We start from the raw sequence: 25,821 nt of genomic DNA on the forward strand, positions 1-25,821 counted from the left end.
AACACATACGGCGACTCGTAACCGCCCATCTTATGGTGCTTCGATCCATACAAATGACAATGTGGCTGACACGAATGAAACAGGTACCTGCCGTCGCAATATGCGGATCCCCCTTGACTCCCACAAGATATAGCTTTGACTGCTTATCTGCGCTCACCCATTTCTGTGAATGCCGGCGGACAAATCGAAGCTCTTAGGGTATAATTGAATGAAGAAACGCAGCACCGCCGACAACCCATCGAAGGTACCAACCGAGGAGGACACGAAGTCGCTGCTGATACATTCTACCCTTTGCCCTTATTTTCTATGCGCTTCTTCAGCTTCTGCGGATATCTTCTTGTTCCTACAGAACGCTTCAATACCACTGTTTTCGTAAGTAATTTGCCATTCTCCGCGGCCTCGTCAAAGCCTCGCGGTAGCCAAGTGGCAGATTCCCGCCATGGCAGACCGAAAATCTTCAATGTCGACAATTCAGAACATTTATATAGTCACGGACGTCATCACGCGATTTGTCTACGATAAGCCTGTTCTCGACTTCGTCTCCACCGACGTCGTGTAATGTTCCTAAAGACAGTTTATAGAAGTCTCGTATTGGAGGCCATCAACCGGCCACGTGCCTGATAAACTTCGGTGCAATATGATGCATCTATGTCCTCCTCCGCAGCGAGACGCATAGGTGGACCCAGGACCACCGTGCCGCGGATCCAGCACACTTCAGCAATGGCGTTAACTTGAAGCGCCGAACTTCAGGTGATCCTGGTTCGACTCAGCTCACCTGCTCCCGGATCAACACCATCTATCAAAGAGCATCGTCCCGGCGGGGTACACCGTACGCGAAGCTCGACCTGGAGAAGACCTGGGGGATCACGGGGCGTACGCTTTTTGACAAGTATTAAACTCATACCCAGGATACGTTCTCCTGTCGCCCACATGACCGCCCCCAACGAATTTCCTGTATAACCGAGAGGATCGAGACAGCCGCAAGCGACATCTGGATCGGGCGAGACCACTACCGTGTCATCATGAATCAGGATTCGAGGGCGGCGCAAGCGGCGCGGGACAACGCACAGGCTCGGGAATGGCGCGAAGCTCGAGAGCGCAGCGCGGTCCCCCGGCCTTCACGCCCTTGTTCGCCTTTTAGAGGATTTCATTTGTTCGCTCCTGCCTCTTGCGTACGCTTGACTCTTTTATAGCCTTTTCATTTCGTGGCGTTTCTGCGTCACTTGGCACAAAATTTGTTCGCACTTTCCTGTTTCGCATGCGCTGACCGCTGGGCGTTTTCATTTCTCGCTGCTGAGTTGTATCTTTGTTGCATCATCCTGTAGTTCTGGTGGGAGAAGGTGGGAGACGTGGGAGCTCATCGGATCACATTCTGACGTTCATCGCCCGTTCTGTTCATTTGGAAGCGTTCAAGGAGGCACATGAGCGCGGAACGGAGTACTGTACTGACAGCGCCAAACACGTACCACTTACAAGCTGCTCAGTGAGTCGGGGTTTAGCTCTGCCCGCCATGTGTAAAGTCGCAGAGCAGAGGCGCGGATCCAAAGGTGTATACATCAGGTCGCAATCACCTCGCTATCGCCTCGGCCGCCCCAAGACGCATTCGTGCAACGTAGACACCCCAGGAGTTTAAAGACGGGTTTCATTTCGGAGCTATGTAGCTACACATGAAAGTAGCGACGTCAAGAGCATCCGTACATCCGTGGTAATCTTCTACGCTGTACCGTTGCGCCCCCCAAAAGTCTGTGAAAATGATGTCAGGGGGAAGAGAAGGAGTAGTTGAGAGCAAGAGCAAGAGCAAGAACGGAGCGGGAGATGTATTGCAAGATTGCATGTATGTGGCATCAAGACAGAAAAGTAGAGTAAGGTAAAACAACTGACAAACGCGTATATGAAAGTTACTTTTGCGCCTCCGGGTGATTGTTGCTAAACTAGAAAGAAGCAGGCCAGCGGGTAGAGAGGGATTATTGCTACAAGGCGCGTATCGTTGCAAGAAAGGTAGGGTAACTTCTATCCCAAGTCCAAGATCCAAGTTGAGCGAGTAGAGATAATAAGGCAAAGAGCAAAGATTGATGCATAGGAGGGCCAACGAGGCATGTGTCGTGGGCGAGTCTAACGGGCATAGGGTTGAAGACGCATAGTAAAGTTCCCAGAGTAACCGAAGAAGACCGCATATAGAGGGGACGGCAACCTAAAACCCGGAACAGAAAACATAGTGCGAAAATCGAAAGGAGTGAGGAGAGAAAGGGGAGGTAAGGGTCTCAGTGAGTCCTCCCTCGTGCGCCGTCGAGAGAATACCGCCGCTGCAGTCGCTGGCCCTGAGAACTATTGTTCTTTGAGGTTGCGAAACTGAAAAGACGGCTGAAGAAGGGGCGCTTTTGGCTGGTGCGAGATTGCGGGGACGACCCGCCGCTCTTCGTGCTCGAAGAAGCGGTGTGAAGAGATGGGGTTCCGGTGTTCTGCATCGTGAACAAAGAAGCCCGTCAGATGCGACGTGAGAGTCATAGTCGGGTCGGCGGTTGAGCGTGCATGGGTGCAGAGTGGCGAACATGCATAGCCGAGCGCGGGCGGGCAGGTGGGTGCACGATCGACGATGTAACGCGGATGGCGGTATCCCGGAGAGCGCGCAAGGGGTTGAAGGAAGACTGTCTCGTCAGCTTATGTACATCTAGCACGACGAAGGATAAGAGGCTCACCACAACTTTGACTTTCTGACCGGGCGTCGGGATGACGTAATAAGTACTACCGCTCGCTGCGCTGTGCCCGCCCTCACTCGGAGCGGGGGTGCGCGACCTTGGCCCGTGTGGCGAGCGTGTCCTGTGCCTTCTCGAACGCTGCTCGTGCTCGTGCTCATGCACAGAGCCAAGGCCACGCGAGCCTGTGCCTGTCTTCACGCGAGGATACCCTGGCACCTGGGGGCCCGTGGGGTCGCTGACAGTATATGTCATCCCTGGGGCTCCGTGGGGCGCGTACACCATCGTGGGGGCCTTGTGGTGGTCTCCGTGGCGGCGTGTGGAGTACATGGCCGGTGGCTGTCCACGTGTGATCGGACGGCCATGGTGGTGGGGCGGGTGGTGCGCGTACTGCGCAGGAAGGGGGGCAGACTGAGAGTACGCGACGGACTGTGCGTGTCCGTGATGAGAGTGAGGTGGTGGCTCGCGAGCGGCAGGGGGCTCGGAGACGCGTCGCCGACGGTCTGAGAAGGGTAAGACGTTTGGGTCTGAAGGAAATATCTGGATGTCTTCTGGGCCTTCGAGAGGAGAGGGGTTTACGCTGCGCGTGCCATGACTTGAGGTATGCCTGTGCGACGTGCCCCCAATAGAGCGCGTCCGATCTCGGCTAGCTTGTTCATCGCGGTGGTGGCCGGGGTCATAATGCCAATGAGATATGGGAATATCTGGTCGGCCATGACCATACTTGAGCACCATCTTGGGAGGAAGTGAGTGGGTTGAATCGCCGTCAGAGTCGTCGTGTTCGCCGTAGTCCTCATAAGGGGTAGCGGATGGTGGAATGGAGGGAGAGATGAACTGATTGTTATAGGGGTCATGCGAGTGGACCCAGTGCTGCGTGCGGTCTTGTGAGTGCGTGAAAAGACGAATGGCCCCTGGCGAGGTTGTGTATTCGGACATGTTGAGCGAAATTTTTCGGTGGGTGACTATGGGAGTATATGAGTAGCGTCTACAGCAGAACGCAATGAGTCGTTGGGGATAAGCGCTAGAAGGCACGTCAAAGGGAAGCTTCGATGAACGTCAAATATGAGACGTCGTAAACGTATGCTGAGAGATATGAAGGAAGCCAGGGAAAGAGGGAGAGAACTTAGCGGAGAGGAGAGCGGGCTTTATAGAACCGGTCTCATAAGGAGTCATCAGGGCGGTCAAGGTTTATGAAACCAAAATACGCTAGGAACCATGGCGGGTATGGCAATTAAACGTAGCGGGTGGAACTCTCCCAAGAGCGTATACTATTCGGGCTCATCGCCTTTTTCGCGGCCGAATAGTCCAGGAGCGATGATGAACCATGTCAGCCAGCGAGCCAGATATGCAACACCTGCCTAATCAGCATCGTCTATTTCCGATGGCCCACTCACGAAAGTCAAACTTATCCCGGAACTGCCACTTCAAATCGGGACAGCATGAACGTGGGTGTAACGTAACCAGTCTAGGTGCGACAGGGCTCAACGAGGCAGCGGGAGAGAGACAACAGCGCCCCGACCTGGTCCCGCAAGGTCCTCTCCGGGAAACTCCGAGCAGCAAGAACACGGGCCATGGACCTCCTGGACCCCCACTTTCTCTCAGGCGTGCATCCACCGCCGGGAAGACGGCCGCACTGGTTCGCCCTCTGGAACAAATCTTATTCTCCACCACTCTCCCGGCCTCCTCTCGCCATTTCCATCCAGTGGAGTCGCCATCGTCGCCATCGCCCGTGGCCGCATCATCCGGGTAAGCATGGCACCTTCATCTTTGATCTTTTCATTTGCGACGCTCAATGACACCTCGCCCTGTGCGTGTAGCCCTCGAAATCGATCTCGGAATGTTCGACCTCGAACATGAAGCTTATCTATCGTGCGATGCTGTGCGTCATAACAGCCCATTTCCGCCAACAATGTTTCACAGCTACAGTGCAGTCCCGGCTCGTAATCTCCACCATAGAGATTGAGGCCGTTTATCTGCAGCCTGGAACTGCGCGATTTCCAAGGATATCCACGCTTCTCTCCTCTCCTGTGCTCTATCTGAACACGACCACGGTTCTCGCCCGTGAATACCGGTTGAACTCATCTACACTGCCTGGTTGGCGACCGCGGCATGTCGGCGATGCAACAACGCGCAATGCCTACGGCATCGCATGTGAGTAAAGATCAGATAAACGAGGATCCACTCAAGAAGACTCGCGCGAGAACATGCTTCTAATTGTGCCTTCGAGAGCGCCAACTTGCATATGTCCACTCGACTGCGCTAAAGAAAGGCGCGCATATACCCAGGACCGTCTACCTGGTCCTTCGCAAACCATTGAACCGCCCACTTACTCCTAGGGGGAACGATAAAAAAAAAGAACCACCTGATATGCATATCTATATCCCTTGCTTCTCAGTCCAAGGAAAGCCTGGGGTAAGTTTACCGGAGGCCGACTTACTCATGCTACGTGGCGCGTTGCTTCGCAGGACCAGGTCAAGTTCGCCTATCTTCAATGCCAGAGCAAGGGTCAGGAACTTGCCACATGTCGGAATACATACGCTTGATCTCAAAGTGCGTCATTCAGACGCTTACTTCTTTGCTCACCACAACAGCGCTCCCACACTAGAGCCTGGAACGACAACATAGAAGAAACCCATAGCTGAACTTCTTATACACCCCGAAGATAAACAAAGACCCAATGAAACAGAGTGGACACACGCAACGCCCAATCTAACCCATCTTGATTGGCGCGATCACCCGATCACCGAGGGACGCGCGACCCCGGTTTAGCACTCGTGGGTCGCCGCCGTGGCTGCCAAGGCTAATAAACTTAGTAACTTCATAGCATGGCCATAGCGAAAAGTCCGGCCGCGGCACCGATCAAGACGCTCGAAGCGCCGACGACGGCGCTCCCGACGGCCGCGTTCGCCGTGCTCGTGGGCTTCGCGCCAGACGCAGTGCCCGAGCCCGGTGTCGCGCCGTTGCTCCCGTTGCTGTCCGAAGACCCAGACCCAGAACCGGACCCCGAGGAGCCTGTGGGCGTCGCCACGGCGGCGTTGCCCTGGACGAGAAACGGCGACGCGGCCTCGACCTCGACGATGGTGGTCTGCCCGGGGATGGCGGCGGTGCACGTCGCGGAGCCGCCGGCGAAGTGGCACGCCTCGACGAGGGTGAGGCTGAGCTCGGGCTCGTCGGCGCGGAACGAGGCGTAGTCGGAGCCTTCGACGAGCGTGCCTGTGCGAGGAGATTCGAACGAGATCAGGACGAGATTTGATCTATGTGGTGGGTGTAGAGTTTGGTGAGGGGCGATTGGCTTACCGGTCCCGACAAATCCGATGTCTTCGCTCGCCCAGGCGCCGGTCTGTGCACCGGGGACTACTTGGTATGTCGTACGGCCATCTGAGCCGGCGCCAATGATGGACACGCTCAGGGGCTGCGGGTCAAAGCCCGGGATGTAGAGGGACATGTCGGCGGCGACGACTGTCAACATGCGTCAGAAAATGATCAACATAATCGTAGAGCTGATCAAGTACGCACGCTGAGCGCCAGCAACGATCATGAGTGTTGCAATTCTTGTTGAGGTGAACATTTTGTGTTGAATAGAGCCCAAGAAAGTTATTATTTTGAAAAGAAGATGAAAAATGATTGATGGATTAAAAGATGGTCTGTGACAAGGAATGGAAGCTTCTCGAGCGAGGACGAAGTGCAGACGCAGGGCACGGAGGGCAGGAGAGGGAGTTAGCGAAGCACCCGGTTTTTTGCAGCGCTCTTTCTTATAGTGCATGCTTGTCCTCTACGACTCGGGCCTGGTACCTAAGACGATCAGGTACGCGCATTCGTCCCGACTCACCTCGCGCCCATGTGGGTCGCCGAGAGATCCGGCCTTTAGTGAAAGCGAGCACATGAAAATGGCGGCGAAGACACAGGAGAAGACACGGGCCACCATTTCACGACAAGGCTCATCACCAAGCCGGCACCACGGATGCAACTCCCAAGCAAGTACTATGGAGAGTTGCGGAAGAGTGAGGTCCGAGTACTCTGCAGCACTGACGGTTAGCCCTGTCCATGACGAAGTTGACACTCCGACCGGTGTCGCATGTTCCGGACGGTTCACCTCGTGAGTGGAAGCAGCCATAACAAGCGGAAGAATCACTTCCAGGCAACACATTTCTCACCTCAATTGACGCCAGTCATGACTCGGCGTGAGGCATATTGCACAAGCGCCAATTCAACTAAGCGAAATGCTGGGAAATAACGCACTCATGCAACTCACGCATACATTGGGAGTCGCTGGAGATGAGTCATTCTCGAGGGTTGACGCAATTTTATCAACCACATGATAGGCTACTATCAACGAGAGCTTTAATTTGATGATGCCAGAGAGAATACGAGCGCCAGCTTGTGGATACAAACATATCACGCTGGGTTTAGTCCGATGGCATGGCAAGACGGCGCCCGGAGTACACGTAGATGTTTATATTACCCGCGCCTTATGGATCTTGACATCCTCTCGTGGTCTGTATTGTTTCAGTAAGCCTTGTATCTCAAGAGCATAGGAGTATTCAACATACTTGTCTTGCGGGTCAACAGCGACCGCGCCCAAACGCTGCAGCACGCGCATGCCTGAGCTAACGCGCCCGAAGATCGTGTGCTTGCCATCAAGGTAAGGCGTGGGTGCGAGCGTCATGAAGAATTGGGAGCCTGGTTCAAGACTTCTGAGAGGACGCGTGAGAGGGGAGCGCTCGGACGTACCATTGGTGTTAGGTCCGGAGTTGGCCATGGCCAGGATGCCGGCACCCGTGAAGCGTAGCTCGGGGTGGATCTCGTCCTCACTAGGTAGGGGTCAGCGGTGGGGTAATATAGACACGGCCCGCTTGGAGAAACACTCACAACTTCGGCCCGTAAATGCTCGTCCCACCTCGTCCTGTGCCCGTTGGGTCTCCACCTTGCACCATGAAGTCCTTTCCAACGCATCCACGAGTCAGAAATCTGCGAGCCTGCGCCGAGCCGGTGGGACAAGAGGAAACAACCCACGGCGATGATGCGATGAAACACAACCCCATTGTAGTATCCTCGTTTCGCTAACTCTGCAAAGTTCTTGCACGTCTGTTCATCTGTTATTGTTTGTAACCAGGCGCCATAGACGACAACAGGCGCTTACCCGTGGAGCATGGTCCCAGTAGAGCTCAAGCTGGACATCGCCGAGACTTGTCTCAAGCACAACAGATTCACTTTGAGACATGATAAATGCAGATCAAGTTCAGTGGAAGGAGACAGGCGGGGATCCAGATGGAGGTCGGTCGTTTGCGAGGAGGAAGCGAGCTAGGGGGTACGGCGTCGGATTCCGGATCCTCGGGGGTGACCACGTGGCGATGGCTGCTCCCTCTCCTCGGACTTCGACCACAACTTGCTTCCTGGTCGCCATACGCTGCATGTTGGAGTGGGTACTCCTGGAGAAGACGACGACGAGTGACCTCGTATAGCAGGGATGAGTGACTACTGACACGCGCGAACACGCTATGTACCGACTACGCTGGCCATGCCGGCCCTAAACTACGCATCGTGCCTTCCTCAAGGCTTTCTCACATCTCAGAAAGTCTCCTTACTTGTGAGATGAGTACGTGCGGCACACTTCTTCTAGGCTTGTTTCGAAAGATGGGTCGGTCATGCTTATTGTGCAGAACTGTCCTAAACCTTGATCCAAACCTTATCTTTGTCCGTCTGAAACACGTCGAACCGTTCTTAACGATTGTTATGTTCAGCTGTCTAGTTTCCAATGGCCGCTTTATACTATGACTATTCCCTGGAGGCGTGGACTCCGGGCGACATAACCCTGCGCCCATAGCATGCGAGACCTACAGCAATCGGCCACCTGCTCATAATCTACTCATCTCCGCGAGTGTGGCTCTGCCGCTGCCGTCATATTGCCATCCTCGTGAATTTGGGCGTCTCTATGTGGGCTTCTCTAGAAATTCGCGGAGTTGCCTGCAATCTCCGGGATTTGGTCCCTTAGGGAACTAACTATGCGACTTCGTGACCATGGGCGAGTCCCCCGGTCTTTCCAGCCATCGCCCTTTCTGTTTCGCTGAGGATTGCCTCTGGTTCACGTCTAAACAAGCGCGTCGATGGGCAAAATCCCGTGTTGGTTAATGATTGTAGAAAAAATGGCCATCAGATTATCTTCGGAGGGGCGGAGCGCAGAATGGTATATTGTACGTAAACCACAGCCATCGCGCCGCCCCAGGTTGAAATGGTGAGCGAGGACAATTCAATCCATAAGTGTACAAATATACTCATTAGCGCCCACCAGTGTTTCGCGCCCGACAATGCTTCTTCTCATGCCTCTTCTCTTGATTCCCCACGGCAACCTCCCTCAACGCTGTGGTTATCAATCCTTGGGGCATGGACCCCACCTCGAGCGCCCCGGAAAGTTCGAGTTCGAGCCTAGCCAAGGCGAAACTCGGGGCTAGCCTCCAAATCGTCGGCTCAATGACTGTTGGCGGGACCTTCTACGGCTTCATGACGGTAACCGCTGGGCTGTGCGCTCATTCTCTCATCCAGACGCGTCAAACGCGGTCGGGGAAGCACCTCGTGTTTCTTTTGGTGTACATCGGCGTACTCTGGACTACGGGAACCGTGATGATTGGCGGAGTATCAGGAGTTGCAGTCGAGACGTACGTTATCCATGCGTCAAGCTCCCTCGAAAGCCCATACGCGCAAGAACCAATCCCAGGAGGGTCTACATTAGTGGCGACTGCTGCCTACTGGATGGTTCTTATACTTTCGGATGGGATGATGGTGCGTGTTCAAATCTGATAAACCGCCTCGGTAGGATATTGATGTTCCATGCTTCTTATTAGATTTGGCGGTTCAAAGTGGTCTGGTCAACATCACGTTTTTATCGCTACCTTATAACCGTCCCTGTTGTCCTCTACGCGGTAATATCAGGTGTGTGCCAAGATATAGCCCAGGGCTCGTATAACCAATGATAGTCTAGTTTTCGGCTTCCTCTCTTTCATCATCTTTTGCAACCGCCCGTTATGGGGCAGCGCCAGCGTTAAACAAGACCTCATCACCGCAATGATATGCTCCTCGTTTTGCCTTAACGTACACGTCACTGCCACCATAGCAGGACGCCTGTTCCATTACAGGCGCCGATTTAAGGCCAATTGGGGTGCGGATTTCCTTAGCTCGGCTCCTCCCGTTACTCATCCCTACGCTGATCTTTCCAGGTTCACCAGATACGGGGCACTACACTTCTATGGGCTCTATACTCATCGAGTCTTACCTCCCACTGACATTTTCCACCATCCCGCTTTTGGTCACGTACACCATTGATAATCCGGCTGTGTACATGTTGGTTTCGATCCTCGGTCAGATGCAGATTATTGCATTGCTCATGGTGATGCTCCGCGTCTCGCGCGGAGTCGCATGGAATTCGTCGACGGCTCCGCATTCGGTCGAGAGTGCGATAGACAGGGCACTCGCAGCCCACGATGAACAATTTGTGCAGAGTGCGGTTTGACGATGCATGTCGACAAAATGAATGTGGCAGAGGCGAACCGCCTACCAAATGTACAATGACATGCATATTACCCATTTAATCCCAATATCGTACTCGCATGAACATACACAAAGGCTAAGATCAATACAAAGCTACCTCCCCTACAGCTTTGCGTAACTCATCAACATATGCATTGGATGTGTCGGTATCAGCGCCCAACACGATTCGCTTGAGGTAGAGTCCATTCTGTGCACGTTCTCGGAGCGTATCAAGGAAACCGGTAACCTCTAGGCGGGGAGTGAAACCACCAAAACGCGAACGTCCCCGGTAGCCCAATATGTGAAGCTCATCGAGGTGTTGTACAGCCGCCGGCGTCGAGGATGACTTCGACGCCAATGCGCCAAACAGGTGGTGGAGGTGAGTGTCAGGAAGTTGAGTCGCGAGGACACGTAGCTGTGTGGTATGAGCGAACAGATCGCGCCACGGGATTTTGCCTAATGGGAACACCGCCTTGACATCGAGACGGAGGGTTCGAATGTGGTGGAGAGGTAAGGCGATGCAGAGTGGGATGATGAATTTGCGCAAATCGTCCTCGCCGTCATCGCTAAAATATCCGAAGTTACCGTCGAATCGACATGGCCATGGACGGCTCCCCTGGTGCGACACATCATCATACGCTGCTTCCCCTTGGTGCTCGAGCGTTAGTCCGAGTGTGAGTGGATGAATGGAGATTGTTAGGCTGTATGTGGAGGACTGAACAGGACAGAAGATATGAGGTGGTACGAGAGGAAATGTGTCTGATAGACCCGCGGAAAAGGTACTGTCGAGGAAGGCCGTGATGCCTGTTCGAGTCATCACGTATGTGTCTGTAGGGAAGTCTAACTGAGACACAAGATCTGCGAAGAGATCAAATCCGTCGTATATATAGAGCTTTCGGAGAGCTGGAAGGGATACGAGAGGTGCCTGGTCCCACGAGGAAGGCAGTACTCCTGAGCTAGATAGAGCATTGTAGAGCTCGAGCACTTGGAGCTCCGGGGTGTTCCTCAAGACGCCGATGAACTCGGGAACCGTGGGGGCGTTGGCGCAGTGTGAATCGTCAAGCTTAAGATGAGTGAGACAAGATAAGAGACCCGGGTCGGAGGAGATTCTACACCCGCGAAGCGATAGCTTTCTCAATGCAGGAGAACCTTCAAAGAAAGAGCGAGCAAGGCGGAAGTGGGAAATGTTCGTGTCTCTCGATATGATGCGCAAAGATAGAGACTGAAGAAAGGGCGATGGCGAGAGTGAAACATAATTTTGCAACTCGATCTCCCGTAATAATCCGGTCCGGAGCGTCAAGTGTAAATCTTGAAGACGAGGATGCTCGCGAGATATTCGCGAACAGACAGCTGTGAAGTTTCTCACGAGTTCAGTGTCATAGACGACTGTGAGCGGCAGAGTGCCCGATCTACCGAGCATCAGATCTACTGCGTGAATTAACGTGCTTTGGCTGATATTGATATTCGCCCAAAGGCGAGGGAACGAGAGGAATACGTCCCGCCACCAAGTGCAGACGAGCATGAGATGAAAACATTCTTTGATGGATTTCACGTCGCTGTTCGCCCGGTAGTGCGAGAAGATACTAGCCAGAAGTTCATGAGGGATTCTGTAGATACCAGAAGGATTTGGTAGCATGGATAGCGACGAGACGGCTTTCTGTTCCCGGATAGCTGATATGGTGGCCCTTAAGGCGTGACTGTGGCTATTAAATAATTATCCGTGAAGCCCGTGATGAATACTCACGTTGTCCTCATGGTCCACAAACTAAGGCCAAGGAAGTCATCCGATACCTTCGGGAGCGAGATGGAAGGCATTTTCAACATCAAAGCGTGCATGCCCTATTGAAACCATCGCGTTCGTGTAAGCAGCCACGTATAAAAGGTTAAATTATCAATCCAGATTCTATTTGTATATGTTAAACGTACCTGATCAAGCACGCAATGTACCGAGTTCATCGGCGAAGGAGGAAAGGCAAGGGGTTTGAGCGTATAACCTGATCCTTTAAATACGCTGTGGCTAAAATTGACTACGCCATATAAGGCTGATAAGCTTGGCAGGTGAAGCGGAGTGCCTCCTCGACGTCACCATCATCAAGTATATTCTTGCCAAGTGCATCTTACACATAACGCGCTGATTGCCGTTGACAACGTTCTCGGTCCACGCTTCCGGAGCTTGACTTAAGCTACGTAATGACCTGGAGCATCGAAGTGGGAACCTGAGCAATTATCGCAATGAGAAGGCACGGAAGGCGGCGATCAATAGAGGCACTGCGATTGGCGTCGCCGCTCATTAGACGCTGCCTACTCACTCAGAAACAAGATCCTGGAAGCTCGCGCTCGAGCCTGATGCAACCCTGATATGTCGCCAAAGTATGTATTTTTGATCCGTCCTTGAGGTTGATGAGGCTACCATGATATTTTGTGGTAAAGGTATGATAAGTATGGTATACTTCCATCATTATGACCACCTTGTAAAAGGTCCCATGTTGAAAGCTGTAAACTTACCTGGCTGTTTTACGTTGCAAGCTTCTAAAAACATGTTTTGATTTCGTGGCGGAGCGACACCGTGACATCAATGAATGACAGGCACCGCTTCTAGTCGGAAACGTGAACGCCTAGAAAGCCTCATGTTAGACATCACAAATCTAAACCTTACCGCCCATTCCAGTCGTACCTGCCTACCTCAGGCTGTCTTTCGAACGTGTAGGTTGTTCGCATGTTATGGACGAGGCGAACACTCATGTAGCTCAAAGCCCTACAGCTGAACTTTTCCAAGTCAGCCTGGCGGAGTTTAAAAATGTGGTCCTAGGTTCCAACCACACATCGCCAAGGCCAGGAGCTGGGTTCAGGCAACCTCCTCTAGTGTAGTCCATACTTGTCAAAGCTCTTCGATGACTCTTACGATCTCTGATTGAGGGAACATAGTGACGACGCACCATAGCTGGGTACCTTCGTCGTAGCTTGCGTCATCTGCAACCTCGTCGTTACTCACGCGCATAGTGACATCCAGTCGATCGTCATGGTTGTCAATTGGTTGAATGCTGGTCAACGCCAACTTCAATACTCCCAGATCGACGATAAAATCCGTGAGCATTGCAACGCCATACAGAAACTCCGCACCCGCCGCAATAACCTTGCCCCGATCTGCTGTCTCCCTCCCGAGGTGCTCGGCAAGATCTTTGTCTACGTCTCTCCAAGTGTCCAGAAGGCCAGAAAAGACATATGTCACCTCAACATCGTCTGCCGTCACTGGAGAGATGTAGCTCTTGGAACCGCACAGATCTGGTCGACAATTGGCATCAACCTGCCCCAGCAGTAGCCTCGGATGGACTTCATCCGGTTAATGTTCCAGCGATCTAAGCAAGTGCCACTCACAGTCACGGTGACAGAGAGCCCGTATAACGGAGACATCATGAAGGCAGGGTATTACCAGATGTTTCTCAAAGAATTCTCTCAGCATGTCCATCACACGTACGAGCTCACTCTGTCCTTCCCCATCATCGACTCTCTCTCGGTTTCCGACCATCTCCTCTGTGACGCCCCTATGCTTAAACAGCTTCATCTCTTCCCCATATACCATCCCACGAACCATGGGGACCAGGTTGGATTGATCGCTTTCCAGAGGAAATGCTAGGCGGGGCTATCAATCTGAGCAGTCTCAAGATCAGCGGCATCGTACCACCCTGGCATTCGTCAATGTTCAGAGGGCTAACGCGTCTTCACCTTGGAAAAATGTTCAACTTATCACCAACTTCCGAAGAGATGTGGAATATATTGAAAGAATCGCCCGGACTTGAACATATCTCCTTGCGTGGTACTCTATCACGTCTCCCGACGTCACCTCCATCTTCCTGGAACGTCGGTACAGATATCAACCTCCTCAGTGTACGTCACATTGAGCTACCAAATGTCACATTTGTGCAGTACGCGCACTTTTTCGCACACGTGCGTGTTCCTTCGCATGCCTTTCTTTTTCTCGACATGCATGGTCCATACCCTCAAGAAGACGCTCTGCCCCTGCTCTCCCCAGAAATTCTCGCTGCTTATTGCGCAGAGCGGCACTCCGGAGATCTCGTCCTTGAAATTAGCTTCCGTCATGACTTTTTTTGCAAGGTGTTTGAGTATTCCTATTCACGGGGTCATCCTGAACGTTGCAGACTCGGGAATAGCTTTCATTGCGGAGGGTGCCTTACCGCCCGCTTTGACGGCCTCATCCATATTGGGGGAGCACTCTTCCCTGCCAGCTTCCTCTGTTTCGGGACACCTCTCACATCTATTCGCCATCTTTGGATTACCCTGGATGACCGCTGGTACGAACAAGAAGCTCCCTGGCATGATATCCTCTCAGCTCTTCCAAACCTTCGCAAAATCTTGTATATTGTCGTTGGGGCTCCGCCTCTCGCCGCATTTATACATGCTCTCATCCCGACCAATGGGCATACTTCCGTGCCCCACCTCAAGTCAATTGAGATAGGTCATAAAAGCGAGTGCCACGGAGACGAGCGTGATGACATAGAGATATCGGACATGGTCGATGTCTTTGAAAGACGCGCGGAGGTGGGTCCAAGACTTGTTGACTCAACTTGAGATATGTTTCTGCCAACGAGTCTACTGTAGAAAGGTTGAAGCGTGTTGTTAAGAGGGTCTGTCAAATATGATTTAGTAACTATTTGTACAACGAACAAATGCATTACACTCCAACTAGTTAGTATGTAGTAGCACACATCAAAACAGAAAACGCCGCGCTTTTATTATCCCCTCATCATGCGATGCCAAGCATCCGCCCATGTTCGACCGGTCGATAGCTTCTTGGCACTCAGGACAGCGACCCACTTGACTAACCCATCCACTGTTCCCTTTATTCCTCGTCCGATTTGCGCACGAGTCACACATCTTCACGTTGCAGCCTTCGCACACACCCGTCATCCGCGCTGGAGCTTCATCACTGCTTCCCCTCACCTCGCTTTCATCGTCCGCCTCAACCTCGATACAATCGTCGCACAGCCTTGGTCTCCGACAGCCCTCGCAGGGGACCGCGCCTCCACACGCCTTGTGAACTAGACACGTCAGCTGCTTGCACCTCGGACACGTCGAGAAGTGCCCCGCCCAGACATCGGGATCGTCCGAACACGTCCCGCAGAGCCACGTCCGCCCACACACGCACTCGCATGGGCCGACATTCGACGTTGACTCCGCCGAGCCTGGGCCTGCGTGCGCGCAGTCCGCGCAGACGCACAGCGCCGCGACCGCCTTGCGGTACCTGTCCTCGTTCGACCAGCACCCGTCGTTCACGCAGAGCCTGACGCGCTCCCGCACGTCCGGCTTCCTCGCATAGCACATCCCGCACGCTGCCGGTCTCGGGTTCGCGTGACCGGCCGCGCCTGGATGGCCGATGCACCACATCATGTCTGTCGCACAGCAGACACTGTGGCATTCTGGGCACGTCGACAGAGATTGGCGTGACGGCGGTCCGCCTGCGACCGTGCCACGAACCGGGGAAGAAGAAGGGGATGTAACGGTGGGGGAAGATGAAGGCCAAGATGACGGTCCCGCAGAAGTAGAACTTCCAGAGTCACGACGGTGCAGACACGAGCTGCAGCACCGTGTCGTAGGGTGATACACGCATCGCACCATCGGTCCCGGCGCGACCTGCGAGACAGGGCAGCTCGAGCTGGAGCTCGGGCATGTCACGGCACGGCATAACGGGCATTGGGTGAGATTGGCATCACAAAAGTGGCACGTTCCCGTTTCTTGGTCTACCAGCTCGGATCGTGTGTCCTCGTCCAGGAGACCTAGGGTGACGAGGTGATCACGGAATACCTGGGGGTAGAGTCGTTAATTGCTGCAAAAATGGGCTCCGCTAGGGCGCTTACCTGAATCCTCTCCTTGAAATCATGTAGCTTTGAAAGCCTCCCGAGACCGCTTTCCAACATGTTGGTAGTTAGGGACAAACCTCATACTACGGCGCTACACATGACAGCACATGACAAACGTCATGGACAGCGCCCAATAGGCGCCGGATGGCCGTCGGACCGCCCGGACCCATCTTCCAAGCTGCCAGACCATCGTCTGAACTTGGTCTGAACTACGCCCTTTGAAACTTGCGCCTCCCTTGCACCACTTATCGTATGCAACGAGTGAGAAAAGCAAAAATGAATGCATATATTCCATCCTAAACTTCCATCCTTCCTTCCACGAACACATGCGCCTAATCTAACCTAACCTATTAAGTAGATACCACTAAAACGAAAAATAAGGTTCTGTTGTTATATTCCAGAATGCGGAAGAGATTTATAGCAGAAAGCAAAATCCACGAGTGGATGGATGGTGTATGGTGGGATGATCCCAAACGATTCTCGGGACGAGAACACCGGGGGGTAGCAGTGGGCATAAAATCAAGAAACAGCAGCAGAAAATGGAGAAGGGATAGTAAGGGAAAGGGGCGGGCAGCAAAGCCAAAGCAGAGTAAGCAGGCGGGCGTGTAGGTATGCACATTAACATTTATCGTGAAAAAAAAAGACAAGGGTAGACTGCCAACTAAGAAAAAAACCAATAGATATGCGCGTCGGCTGACGAGCTCACGCGTTCTTGCTCGAACCCGGCACAGATGGGAACGCGTCCAGGTCGAACTTGGAAGAACGAACGGCCTCAGAGTCAGTCGCGGCTTTACCGTGGGCGGACTTGCCCCGAGCGCTCTTGGACGAGAGGCTGGGGGTGAGAGAGGAACCGTACGAGTGCACAGATTGGTTGTCTATCAAGCCCGGTCAAACTCAGAGACGTATGACAGAGGGAAACAGAAAGGAACTCACCCGCGCCCGACTGGTTCGACCGGCCCTTGCTCCTGTTGAACAGCTTATCCGCAAACGACGACGACCGGCCAACACTCCCCTTCCTCGCCGTAGGCCACTGCTGCACCGCGGCGCCGTCCGACGGCGGGGTAACCACGACGCCCGAGTCCTCGGACGAGAACGACATGCTGTCCCGCGCGCCGTTGTACGTCGACGAGCGGCGCGAGCTCCCACTGGCGCCCGACGCGATCCGCCGCAGGCTGCTGAAGTAGTGGCGCGTCGTGGAGCCCTTGGAACGCACGCTCGCGCGCTCGCTCGCGTCTCCGGCCCCATTGCCGCCGCTGACAACGCTGCCGCCGTAGCTGCGGATGCTCTGGGCGCCAAAGTCAGGCTCGCCCTCCTCGGGGATATCCTGGTCGATCGCGGGCTCGCGGATGGACGGGATCGAGCGCTCTGAAAAGCTCCCGATGGACTGCTTGGGCGAGAGCGCTTTCTCTTCTCCTTCGCTCGCACCTGCACCTGCACCTGCACCTACACTTGCACCCGGCGCTTTAGGCGTGGGCGTGGACATGAGATCAGGCTCGGCGATCCTCGGGGGTGGCGGCAGGCCCGCGCCGGCGGGGAACGAGTCCGCCGTGGGAGTCTTGAGCGACTGGCTGTCCGACGAGCTCCCGGGTTCGCCCAGCCTTGCCTCGAGCAGGAACGCGTTCTCAAGCAGCGCTGCGAGCTCAACGGCTGGGCTGGAGGGCGTCTCGACCGTGACGGGGACCCTCGCGCGCTGGGCTTTCGGAGTGACGATCTGGGACTGCAGAGTCGAGGTAGTCGTGGAACTGGGGGGAGGAGTAGGCTCGGCAACCTTTCTGTGTACGACGGCGGAGAACTGGGCAGGCGGAGAGGTGGTGCGAGTCACATTCCTGACTACTGTCTGCGAAGGGCCTGAAGGCGGCTTCACGAGCTCGGGGATGGGGGACGGAGGCGCTGGCGAGACCGAGGTAATGGGCTTAGTGATTGGGGCGAGCGTCGGCGCGACGGGAGCGGCAGCTGGAGCCGGAGTTGGGACCTTGGCTGGCAGAGATGCTGCAGCAGTAGTAGGGGTTGACTCCGATGAAGCCTTGGTGGGCTCAGAGGATGTTTCTTGTGGCTCCTCGGCAAGCACAACTGTGGGCGCATCACCCGATGATGCGCCCACGGGGGTACTGGGCACATCGGCCGCGGCTGGTGAACCGTCAGACTCCGCGGCAGGGGGTGGTGAGGAAACCTTCGCGGCACCAGGGTCAAGGGTTAAATCGCGCGCCTGAGGAATGTCCGGCGAGCTGACCGACCGCATAGTGGCAAGGTCGACTGGGGGGATTAGCGAGTTGCTGCGTGAAGGAGTGGTGGACGCAGCCTTGGGAGGGGGGGAGACCGTGCCATCCCGAGGTTCCTCGCCGACAGCAGCAAAGCTGGACGAGGAGCGCTGTTTAGGCTGACCGTCGAGCAACTCGGGGGACGTCGGCCTGCTCGACGGCTTGCCTAGTCCCTGGATGCGGTTCGCATACAGCTCTCCCGTCTTCTTAGACCCGTTCTCCACCGGCGGTGCGCCCATGGCGAAGCTGCCGCGCGGGACGGGGACGCTCCCCTTCTTCTCGAACCTGGCTATCCTGTCGCGGAGGCTGCCCGCGCCCGGTGGTGCGGCGCCCGCCTTTTCGTTCGGTGGTGAGGACAGGCCTGGAGGAGAGGCATTGCGTTGTTGGAGCTGGGCAATCCGTTCCTTGAGGTTGGTGGGCGGGGTCTGGCCGTCTCGTGAGGAGGAAGCCCTGCGAAATCAAATTTAACGGGTTGAACCGAACAACCCTAGACGCGGGGCGACGGCGGATCGAGTGGCACTCACATTGGGAGCTATCAGAGAGGGAGAATGATATCAAAGGAACGTCGAGCGAGAACCGGGACTGGACGGTAAACGCGGTGGTGAGATGGTGGATGGATGGGCAGACGACAGACGGGAGCGGAGAAATTGGAGATCGGACGGGAGCAGGACGCGTGGTAATAAAGTGCCGACGGCAATTCTGACGCGACGCGCAGTGGTGAACGGAAAGAAAGGAGCGACTATCGAGCTTGTTCGTCCAAGCTGGCAAGGAAAAGATGCCAGTGGTGTCGAGATGGACGACTCGAACAAGGTCCAGTCCAAGGACGAAAACTTTAAAAACAGCGGTGCTCGATGTCCGGGCTCTCGGTTGTCAACTTCAATTGTCATCCCACCTAGCGCCGGGGTAGGCTACACTAGAACCGGGGCGACCTTCAACGTGGACCATCACTCTCCCCAGGGTCGCTTCTCTTGCTTGTCAATGTCATCCACTCATGTGCCTCACCGACTCTTCTCTTCTCTTCTCTTCTGGGGAGCACTCTACTTGGGCTTCTACTTTTGTTGGTTTTGGAGTCACCGACAACGCTCCAAACTGAATGAACGAGGCTCCCGAACAATGAAACGGATGTCTCCAGGGAAACGTTACTGCGCAATTCATTTTACAAGAAGCTCATCGATGCATCAATTGTTCAGAACGTTCATCATCGATCGCCGTCGACGCCGTCGCATGTACCACTAGCGCCCCTTACTGACGAAGGAGTCGAAGGGGAAGTCGAGAATGACAATCGTGAGCGATCATGATCAGTGTTACACTCTTCAGGCTCATCGTTTCCTGTACCTTCCCGGTCGGGATGTTTGAGATCGTCCCAGAAATCGTTTGATGTGAGCTCATGCCTTGATACCGTGCCTATCAAGGTAGCTTTCCTTGTTACGCCACGGCTTGTCTTGATCAAATCATGGATTTCAAAGAAACAGTATCAGAGTGAAATATGCTAGCCCAGGAATCTCAAACGAGGAAGGGCAGCTTGGTTAGTCTGCTATCGTCGTCTTTTTCACTCCTCGCTACTCGTCAAAGCTTCAAGCATACAATCCCCCTTCTCGCCAACCCCTTCCTACTTTCTACCAGATGAACTGACAAATTGGTGCACAGTTCTGGCTGCCAGAAGCCTTTGATGGGTTGCGGTAATGGCCGCTTGCATTACGCGATGATGGATTAGCCAAAGAGAGGCGCATTGTGTTTTGCAGTACATCGCAGTTGCTGCTACAAAGTATTGCTAATATACCTGGTCAATAACCCGCTTCAACCTTCTTAGCATAGACCCGCTGATCGACACGTATCTTAAACTAAACCTGCCAAGCCTTGCGCCAGCCTCTGCGCGTTTCTCAAACACATCCGCAATGTCCGGTACCTCTATGTCCCTGTATTCGTCCTCGTAAAATTCGTCGGTGCGACCCATCTCAATAGACTTGAGGTGGGTCACTGGAATGTACCCGTTGGTGGGCGACAAAGCATGGATAAATGCGGGGTAAGACTTCATCCCAAAGGTGAGGTACGACGTTTGGCGAAGATTCGGAAGGGCAGAGAGAATGTCGCGCCAGGGTACTTCTTGCCTGTACCAGCCATCATCTAGAGTGATCCAAAGGGTGCATATAGATGTAAGAGGCACCCCATGGTTGATGAAGCTGAGTGGGACAATTGTCTCCCCGACATTTGCGAGGCCGCTGAAATGAGCGGTAAGGCAACCTCCGCAATAGCCTCCGACAGTACCATTTCCATGCAAACAGCGTTCAGGGTGACCTAGCAAACGGCGCCCTTCAAACACGTTACAGTACATGTCGTGATGAAGGTCAATCTCAAGGGTGAAATCTTCGCCGTTATCCGCACTACAATCAGTAAAAAATGCCGGAGGAAGCAAAGGCAGGTCGTCGGGAAGACCTTGTCGAGGGTACGGGTCTTGTATGTTGAGGAGAACAAATGCACTCGAGGGAATGCGCACGCGTGCGAAGAAGTGTGCATACTGAGCAAAGGTGACAATCTGCAGGTCAACCTGTTGCGCATTGGGAAGGTCAATAGTCGTACCCGCATCCCAGGAAGAAGGGGGTGCCGTCGGTAGACGTGACAAGACGCCACTCAAGGAGATGTACTCCAGAGTTGGAGATGCTCTCAGGATGCTCCACATCTCATCGGGGGTAGGAGACAGGTTAAGCGTCGGCCCGAGGTCAAGATGCGTTAGCCCTCTGAACATCGGCGAATGCCAACTCGGTACGCCGCCCCAGAGATGGAGACTCTTTAGCTTGGGCGCCGAAATCAGCGTGTCCTCCGGAAACGCTATTAACTTTGTCTGTCTCCTATTATCTGAGTAGAAGTCTTTTGGGGAGAGATGAAGATGTTCCAGGATAGGGGCATCGCCTATGAGGTGTTTGACAACAAAGAGAGGGTCGGCAATGAGGAAGGGCAGGGTGAGCTTGTACATGTGATGGATATGCTGAGAGAGCTCTCCGAGAAATTTTTGGTAGTACTCCACCTCCTTGTCCGCGTTCTCCAAGCCTTCTGACACCGTGACTGTAAGAGGCGTCTGCTTAGATCGCTGGAACATCAGCCGGATGAAGTCCATCCGAGGGTGCTGCTGGCGTAGGTTAATGCTGATGGTCGACCAGAGCTGTGGAGTCTCCAGAGCTACATCTCGCCAATGACTGCAGACAACGTTGATGTTACATACATCCTTTCTCTCCCTCCGGAACATTGGAGAGACATAGACGAAGATCTTGCCGAGCAGCTCGGGAGGGAGACAGCAGATCGGGGCAAGAGCATTACGACGGGTACGAAGTTTCCGGATTGCACTGTAATGCGCGGCGATTTCACCGTCAACTTGGGAGTACTGTGTCCGGCGTTGACGAGCATCTAACCAGTTGACAACCATGATAATCGGCTGCAGTACCTGTGCGTGAGTACCGACGTTTGAGGCGATTCAGACACAAGCACGAACCAAATTACCCAGCCACGATGGTTTGTCACTACTCGCTCAGTTAACGAGAGATATGCGGGGCCTTTTTCAACTATGGGTTGCGCTAGGGGAAGGTTGCCTGAATCCAGCCCGACGTCTTATTGTTTGAGCTCAAAGCTCACCAGAAATCGCATTCTCTGTTGACCACGTGTTTGAAGCTCCGCTCGACGGACTTGGAAAAGCTTACTGCCGTGGCCACGACACAAACAATGCCCTGCGACATTTGATGAGAAGAACCAAACGTAGATGTCCACGCATGGGAACCATTGCAAGTTTCGGCGCGCGCGAGGACCAACACCTTCGCCGAGAGACAACTCGAGAGCTCACACACGGTGAGCTCCCTCAAGTGCTTTTTGCAGAAAGCATACCTCTTGACACGGACGTAGAAAGTGGCAGAGTACACTTCAGCAGTTCAAATAGCCCTCTTCCCCTTGAATCCGTGAGCAAAAAACCTCACACTAGGCTTGTCGATGCTAAATGACTAGCCGATCAACGACCATTGCGTTAGTCAGTATCATGTCAACCTCCCATGAAGCTAGTGTCATCAGTACGGGCTCTTCGAGTCCTCCACAGCCTCAGCATGTATCCGTGTGCATTAAAAAGCTTGCCCCCGAGCTTTTACTCGAAATCTTTGCCCATTACACAACCGACAGAGACGTCAAAGCCACGGACTGCGTTCACCTCACGCATGTCTGTTCCATTTGGAGGGTTCTATCTATAGCACATCCCCACCTTTGGGCAACAATCAACGCAGATCATGAAACAACAGCACGGGTCATAGACCTGATGATCAGTAGATCGAGAATTCTGCCGCTTACATTCATCTACGACGACATGTTCACTGACACTTTCGGGCATAAATGGACGACAGTCACCTCAGTTCTTCACCGGGTTCAGGTTCTCTCTCTAGTGATCAACTCGCAAGATTTCCCGTACGTTAGCATTGCCTTTGACTCTGTGGCGGCGCCTGCTCTCCGGTATTTGAGTATTTATCTCCGGTCAATGATCGAGGATGATACTCTCTCTATATCACGCCCTTTTCTTGAGCACATGCCCGTGCTCTGTCAGGCGCATCTGCGATATTGCCAGCTGCCCACTCGTGCATCGTTCCCCCCTATTACCCACCTCACGCTCGATAAAGCGTATCCGTCGGGCTACGCACCTTGGAAACTCTTAGACTCGTTGAAAAGTCTCCCCTTGCTCGAACACCTAGAGCTTATCGACAGCTTGTTGGCGTTTGGGAGGGCCCCTCCATCGTGGGACACCGGCAGGGCTCACGAGGTCACGTTCGCTCGTCTTCAGACGCTCAAAATCTCTCAAGCCCGGTTTGATCAATACGCAGATTTTATATCCCGCGTACATTTCCCTGCAGACGCCTTGGTGGAACTACAGACTAGGTTGACTGGGACCACTCTTCCCATTTTACCGCCTTGCATCTTTGACAGAACCATTGACACATCCTCTACCCACTTTTCTATCGAATGGCTCGATTCTATGTCATTCAGGCTTCTTTTGAATAGGAAAGGGGAGACTGATAGCGAAGACACCACCGCTTTTTGCAGTGTGGCATCGTCGTGGCCGTGCCGCCTGAACGCTACATTCTCCAGCTCCGGTGAACTCAGCCATTTTCGAAAACGCGTTGTTCCACTCTGCGCGCAGCTGCCCCTAGAATGCGTCACGCATCTTTCTCTTATCATGACTGACGCAGCTGTCGAAGATGTAATGATATGGAAGAATCTGCTGGACCACACACCTCAGCTGATCACCATTATGACGCGCCTTTCAACGTACAACCTTCGAAGCCTATTCAGCGCACTGGCTCTCCAATCAAACTCTCTATCCGGTGCCCATCCGTTCCTCTCCAAACTCCGCACGGTAGTGATTGGTATCGACCGTCGACGGGGGCCTGCACCGCATCTGCCTTCCTCAAGGCTTATAGAACTGGCCAAATCGCGTGCACAAAGTGGTATCAATCCCCTCACTGTTCTGATAGAGAAGGGCTGCATCGCGCCTGAGCCGTATGTGGCACAGCTGCGTGACTTTTTGAGTGTAGTGCGGTGGGCTCCGACACCGCGTGCATAGAACACAAGTGCTGAGAATAAGTAATAGAACTTGCGTTGTACTGTTGATGATACGTGCGTATCTATTTACAACCAAGCGTTTTCAGACTGTAATGTGGCAGTGAATATCCCCACTTAAGTATCGAAAGTCAAGGACTTTGTAACAGTGAAAAGAGAAATGGACGAACCTACTTTCGCTGCTGCTCCAGAAGAAACAATATCTACTATCGAACATATGCGTGCACGATACATATGTAGACGTGGCTTGAGATTATCTGGACAACTAAGGAGGCAGACCTTAACTTGACGTATTATAATACTATGGTAGTTTCAGTTAGAAGTCAAGTAGTGTTTTGTGGCGCTGTTGTATGTACCATAGGCTGTCTTTCTGTTTACAGCGAAATAAGATGACTTGAGCTTAAAGGGGCCTGATAGAAAACTCACACTCATCTTCTCAACTCCTTATCGATAATGATGATTCATGGACCGTACCCCGTGAGACAACCTCCCTTTGGTGGATTGGGTAGTTTAGAGCAAGCTTTGGAGCTCACCACACCGATGCAAGGGACCGTGAGAATGTTATAACAGTGCCAGCCCTGTCCCGTGGCAGAGACAATCGACTCCCACAACCAGCAGCTGCTCAAGATAATCTGATACTCTCACTGGCACTCTTCTCTCCAATGACCACGAAGAAAGAAATCAACGTATGCATTTCGTGCGCGACGACTATGATCCGATGCCCAATCTGCGAGGTACCAAGCTGCAACGCTGACGAATGCCCCACCGCCGGCTCTCGGGACAAAGGGCATACAATAGTGCACTGCACCTTCCATCCAGAGTCCATGTGCTGTCAATCGTGTCTGGACGACTCGCGCTACTCACCCTCACCCCAATCTCTCTCCATCTGTCCCGAATGCGAGCTCATATGCTGCTCTCGTGATCTCCTCTGGTGCTCTGGACGTCCGGAGGGCGACGGGTGCAGGGTACACATGCCGAAGCCGCTCGCGTGTAACAACTGCTTTCTCAACACGCCTCAACTTCAGGAGAAGAGCATGAAACTATGCCACGAGGAGGGGTGCTGGTCCAGGGCGCATGGGTCAGGGTACAAGCGCTCTGTCTCAGCGTCACTGGTTTGCCGAGACTGCGCGCAAGATTCGCTGGGGCATGTGCGCGAATCGGATTGCGAATGCGAGCAGAAGTGGCTTTGTGGGATCTGCGCAGATGATCCGGATATTTGGGAATCACACTTTTCGAGCTGCCCGAGGTGTGCGAAAACGTCGTGTGGGAGCTCTTGGTGCGGAGGTGCAATGCGATGCACGAGGTGCGCAGGGACACGTCTCTGCAATGATTGCATCGAAGTTGAGCCTGGAAAATATGGGGCCGATGGCGACGAATTTGGAGAGGGCTGGGAGGATACGCATCAAGGGGCGAGCGAGAATGACGATGGCGTGGATGAAAAGGTTGGGAGCGGCAGCAATGTGAGCGAGGATGGACTTGGCACCATGGTCAAAACCAAGGAAGAGATCTCAATGGGCGGCGAACAAGAGGTATATGAAGGAGAGGTAGGCGATGAAGCTGAAGGTAACGATGAAGCTGAAGGTAACGATGAAGGCGAAGGCAACGATGAAGACGATAGCGAGGAGGAAGACATCGATGAAGACGAATTCGAAGAAGTCCCATATGTTGAGGACGAGGTGCGCCTGGTAGGGTCGTGTGACGTATGCGGAAAGAAGTTGTGCGAGTCATGCTGCACTCACACTAGGCATAGTGGCCGAGGCTACCACGGGCTGGTAGGGCGGTGCCCAGGGTGCAAACATGACCTGGAGATATGGAAGAGGGAGATGCCTTCCGGGAGATGGGGTTATGACTCGGAGTCCGATTAGGGTGATGAAGTACGATCTTGGGGAAATA

General features: G+C 53.7%; 8 protein-coding genes across 8 annotated transcripts; 3 read left to right on the plus strand and 5 right to left on the minus strand.

The window, feature by feature from the left end:
- Nucleotides 1-1,628: 1,628 nt before the first annotated feature.
- On the minus strand, nucleotides 1,629-3,776 carry CONPUDRAFT_134655 (uncharacterized protein). The gene is made up of 2 exons (XM_007766244.1): nucleotides 2,697-3,776; nucleotides 1,629-2,459 (listed from the first exon to the last, which is right to left on the minus strand). The coding sequence occupies exons 1-2, from the start codon at nucleotides 3,627-3,629 to the stop codon at nucleotides 2,262-2,264; spliced, it is 1,131 nt and encodes a 376-aa protein (XP_007764434.1). The 5' UTR covers nucleotides 3,630-3,776; the 3' UTR covers nucleotides 1,629-2,261.
- A 1,735-nt stretch (nucleotides 3,777-5,511) lies between these two features.
- Nucleotides 5,512-6,261, minus strand: CONPUDRAFT_149596 (uncharacterized protein; the record flags this gene model as incomplete). The annotated part of the gene is made up of 2 exons (XM_007766245.1): nucleotides 5,512-6,152; nucleotides 6,210-6,261. The coding sequence occupies 2 exons, from the start codon at nucleotides 6,259-6,261 to the stop codon at nucleotides 5,512-5,514; spliced, it is 693 nt and encodes a 230-aa protein (XP_007764435.1).
- A 657-nt stretch (nucleotides 6,262-6,918) lies between these two features.
- CONPUDRAFT_116896 (cyclophilin-like protein) lies at nucleotides 6,919-7,952 on the minus strand. The gene is made up of 6 exons (XM_007766246.1): nucleotides 7,834-7,952; nucleotides 7,707-7,778; nucleotides 7,563-7,633; nucleotides 7,425-7,504; nucleotides 7,244-7,373; nucleotides 6,919-7,189 (listed from the first exon to the last, which is right to left on the minus strand). Exons 1-6 carry the CDS (start codon nucleotides 7,912-7,914, stop codon nucleotides 7,147-7,149), a joined length of 477 nt encoding a protein of 158 aa, XP_007764436.1. The 5' UTR covers nucleotides 7,915-7,952; the 3' UTR covers nucleotides 6,919-7,146.
- A 1,081-nt stretch (nucleotides 7,953-9,033) lies between these two features.
- CONPUDRAFT_162078 (uncharacterized protein) lies at nucleotides 9,034-10,259 on the plus strand. Its single transcript, XM_007766247.1, has 4 exons — nucleotides 9,034-9,470; nucleotides 9,533-9,620; nucleotides 9,670-9,846; nucleotides 9,905-10,259. The coding sequence occupies exons 1-4, from the start codon at nucleotides 9,075-9,077 to the stop codon at nucleotides 10,195-10,197; spliced, it is 954 nt and encodes a 317-aa protein (XP_007764437.1). The 5' UTR covers nucleotides 9,034-9,074; the 3' UTR covers nucleotides 10,198-10,259.
- Nucleotides 10,229-16,178, minus strand: CONPUDRAFT_162079 (uncharacterized protein). Its single transcript, XM_007766248.1, has 4 exons — nucleotides 16,088-16,178; nucleotides 15,134-16,034; nucleotides 13,117-13,496; nucleotides 10,229-11,277 (listed from the first exon to the last, which is right to left on the minus strand). Exons 1-4 carry the CDS (start codon nucleotides 16,145-16,147, stop codon nucleotides 10,318-10,320), a joined length of 2,301 nt encoding a protein of 766 aa, XP_007764438.1. The 5' UTR covers nucleotides 16,148-16,178; the 3' UTR covers nucleotides 10,229-10,317.
- Nucleotides 16,179-16,494: 316 nt separating this feature from the next.
- CONPUDRAFT_79543 (uncharacterized protein) lies at nucleotides 16,495-19,067 on the minus strand. The gene is made up of 2 exons (XM_007766046.1): nucleotides 17,024-19,067; nucleotides 16,495-16,965 (listed from the first exon to the last, which is right to left on the minus strand). The coding sequence occupies exons 1-2, from the start codon at nucleotides 18,585-18,587 to the stop codon at nucleotides 16,793-16,795; spliced, it is 1,737 nt and encodes a 578-aa protein (XP_007764236.1). The 5' UTR covers nucleotides 18,588-19,067; the 3' UTR covers nucleotides 16,495-16,792.
- A 3,439-nt stretch (nucleotides 19,068-22,506) lies between these two features.
- On the plus strand, nucleotides 22,507-23,932 carry CONPUDRAFT_162081 (uncharacterized protein; the record flags this gene model as incomplete). Its single annotated transcript, XM_007766249.1, has 1 exon — nucleotides 22,507-23,932. The coding sequence occupies exon 1, from the start codon at nucleotides 22,637-22,639 to the stop codon at nucleotides 23,930-23,932; it is 1,296 nt and encodes a 431-aa protein (XP_007764439.1). The 5' UTR covers nucleotides 22,507-22,636.
- Nucleotides 23,933-24,925: 993 nt separating this feature from the next.
- On the plus strand, nucleotides 24,926-25,745 carry CONPUDRAFT_162082 (uncharacterized protein). The gene is made up of 3 exons (XM_007766250.1): nucleotides 24,926-25,174; nucleotides 25,240-25,623; nucleotides 25,679-25,745. Exons 1-3 carry the CDS (start codon nucleotides 25,003-25,005, stop codon nucleotides 25,702-25,704), a joined length of 582 nt encoding a protein of 193 aa, XP_007764440.1. The 5' UTR covers nucleotides 24,926-25,002; the 3' UTR covers nucleotides 25,705-25,745.
- The last annotated feature ends 76 nt before the right edge of the window (nucleotides 25,746-25,821 follow it).

The sequence above is a fragment of the Coniophora puteana genome (genome assembly GCF_000271625.1).
Source record: "Coniophora puteana RWD-64-598 SS2 unplaced genomic scaffold CONPUscaffold_2, whole genome shotgun sequence".
Taxonomy (NCBI): domain Eukaryota; kingdom Fungi; phylum Basidiomycota; class Agaricomycetes; order Boletales; family Coniophoraceae; genus Coniophora; species Coniophora puteana.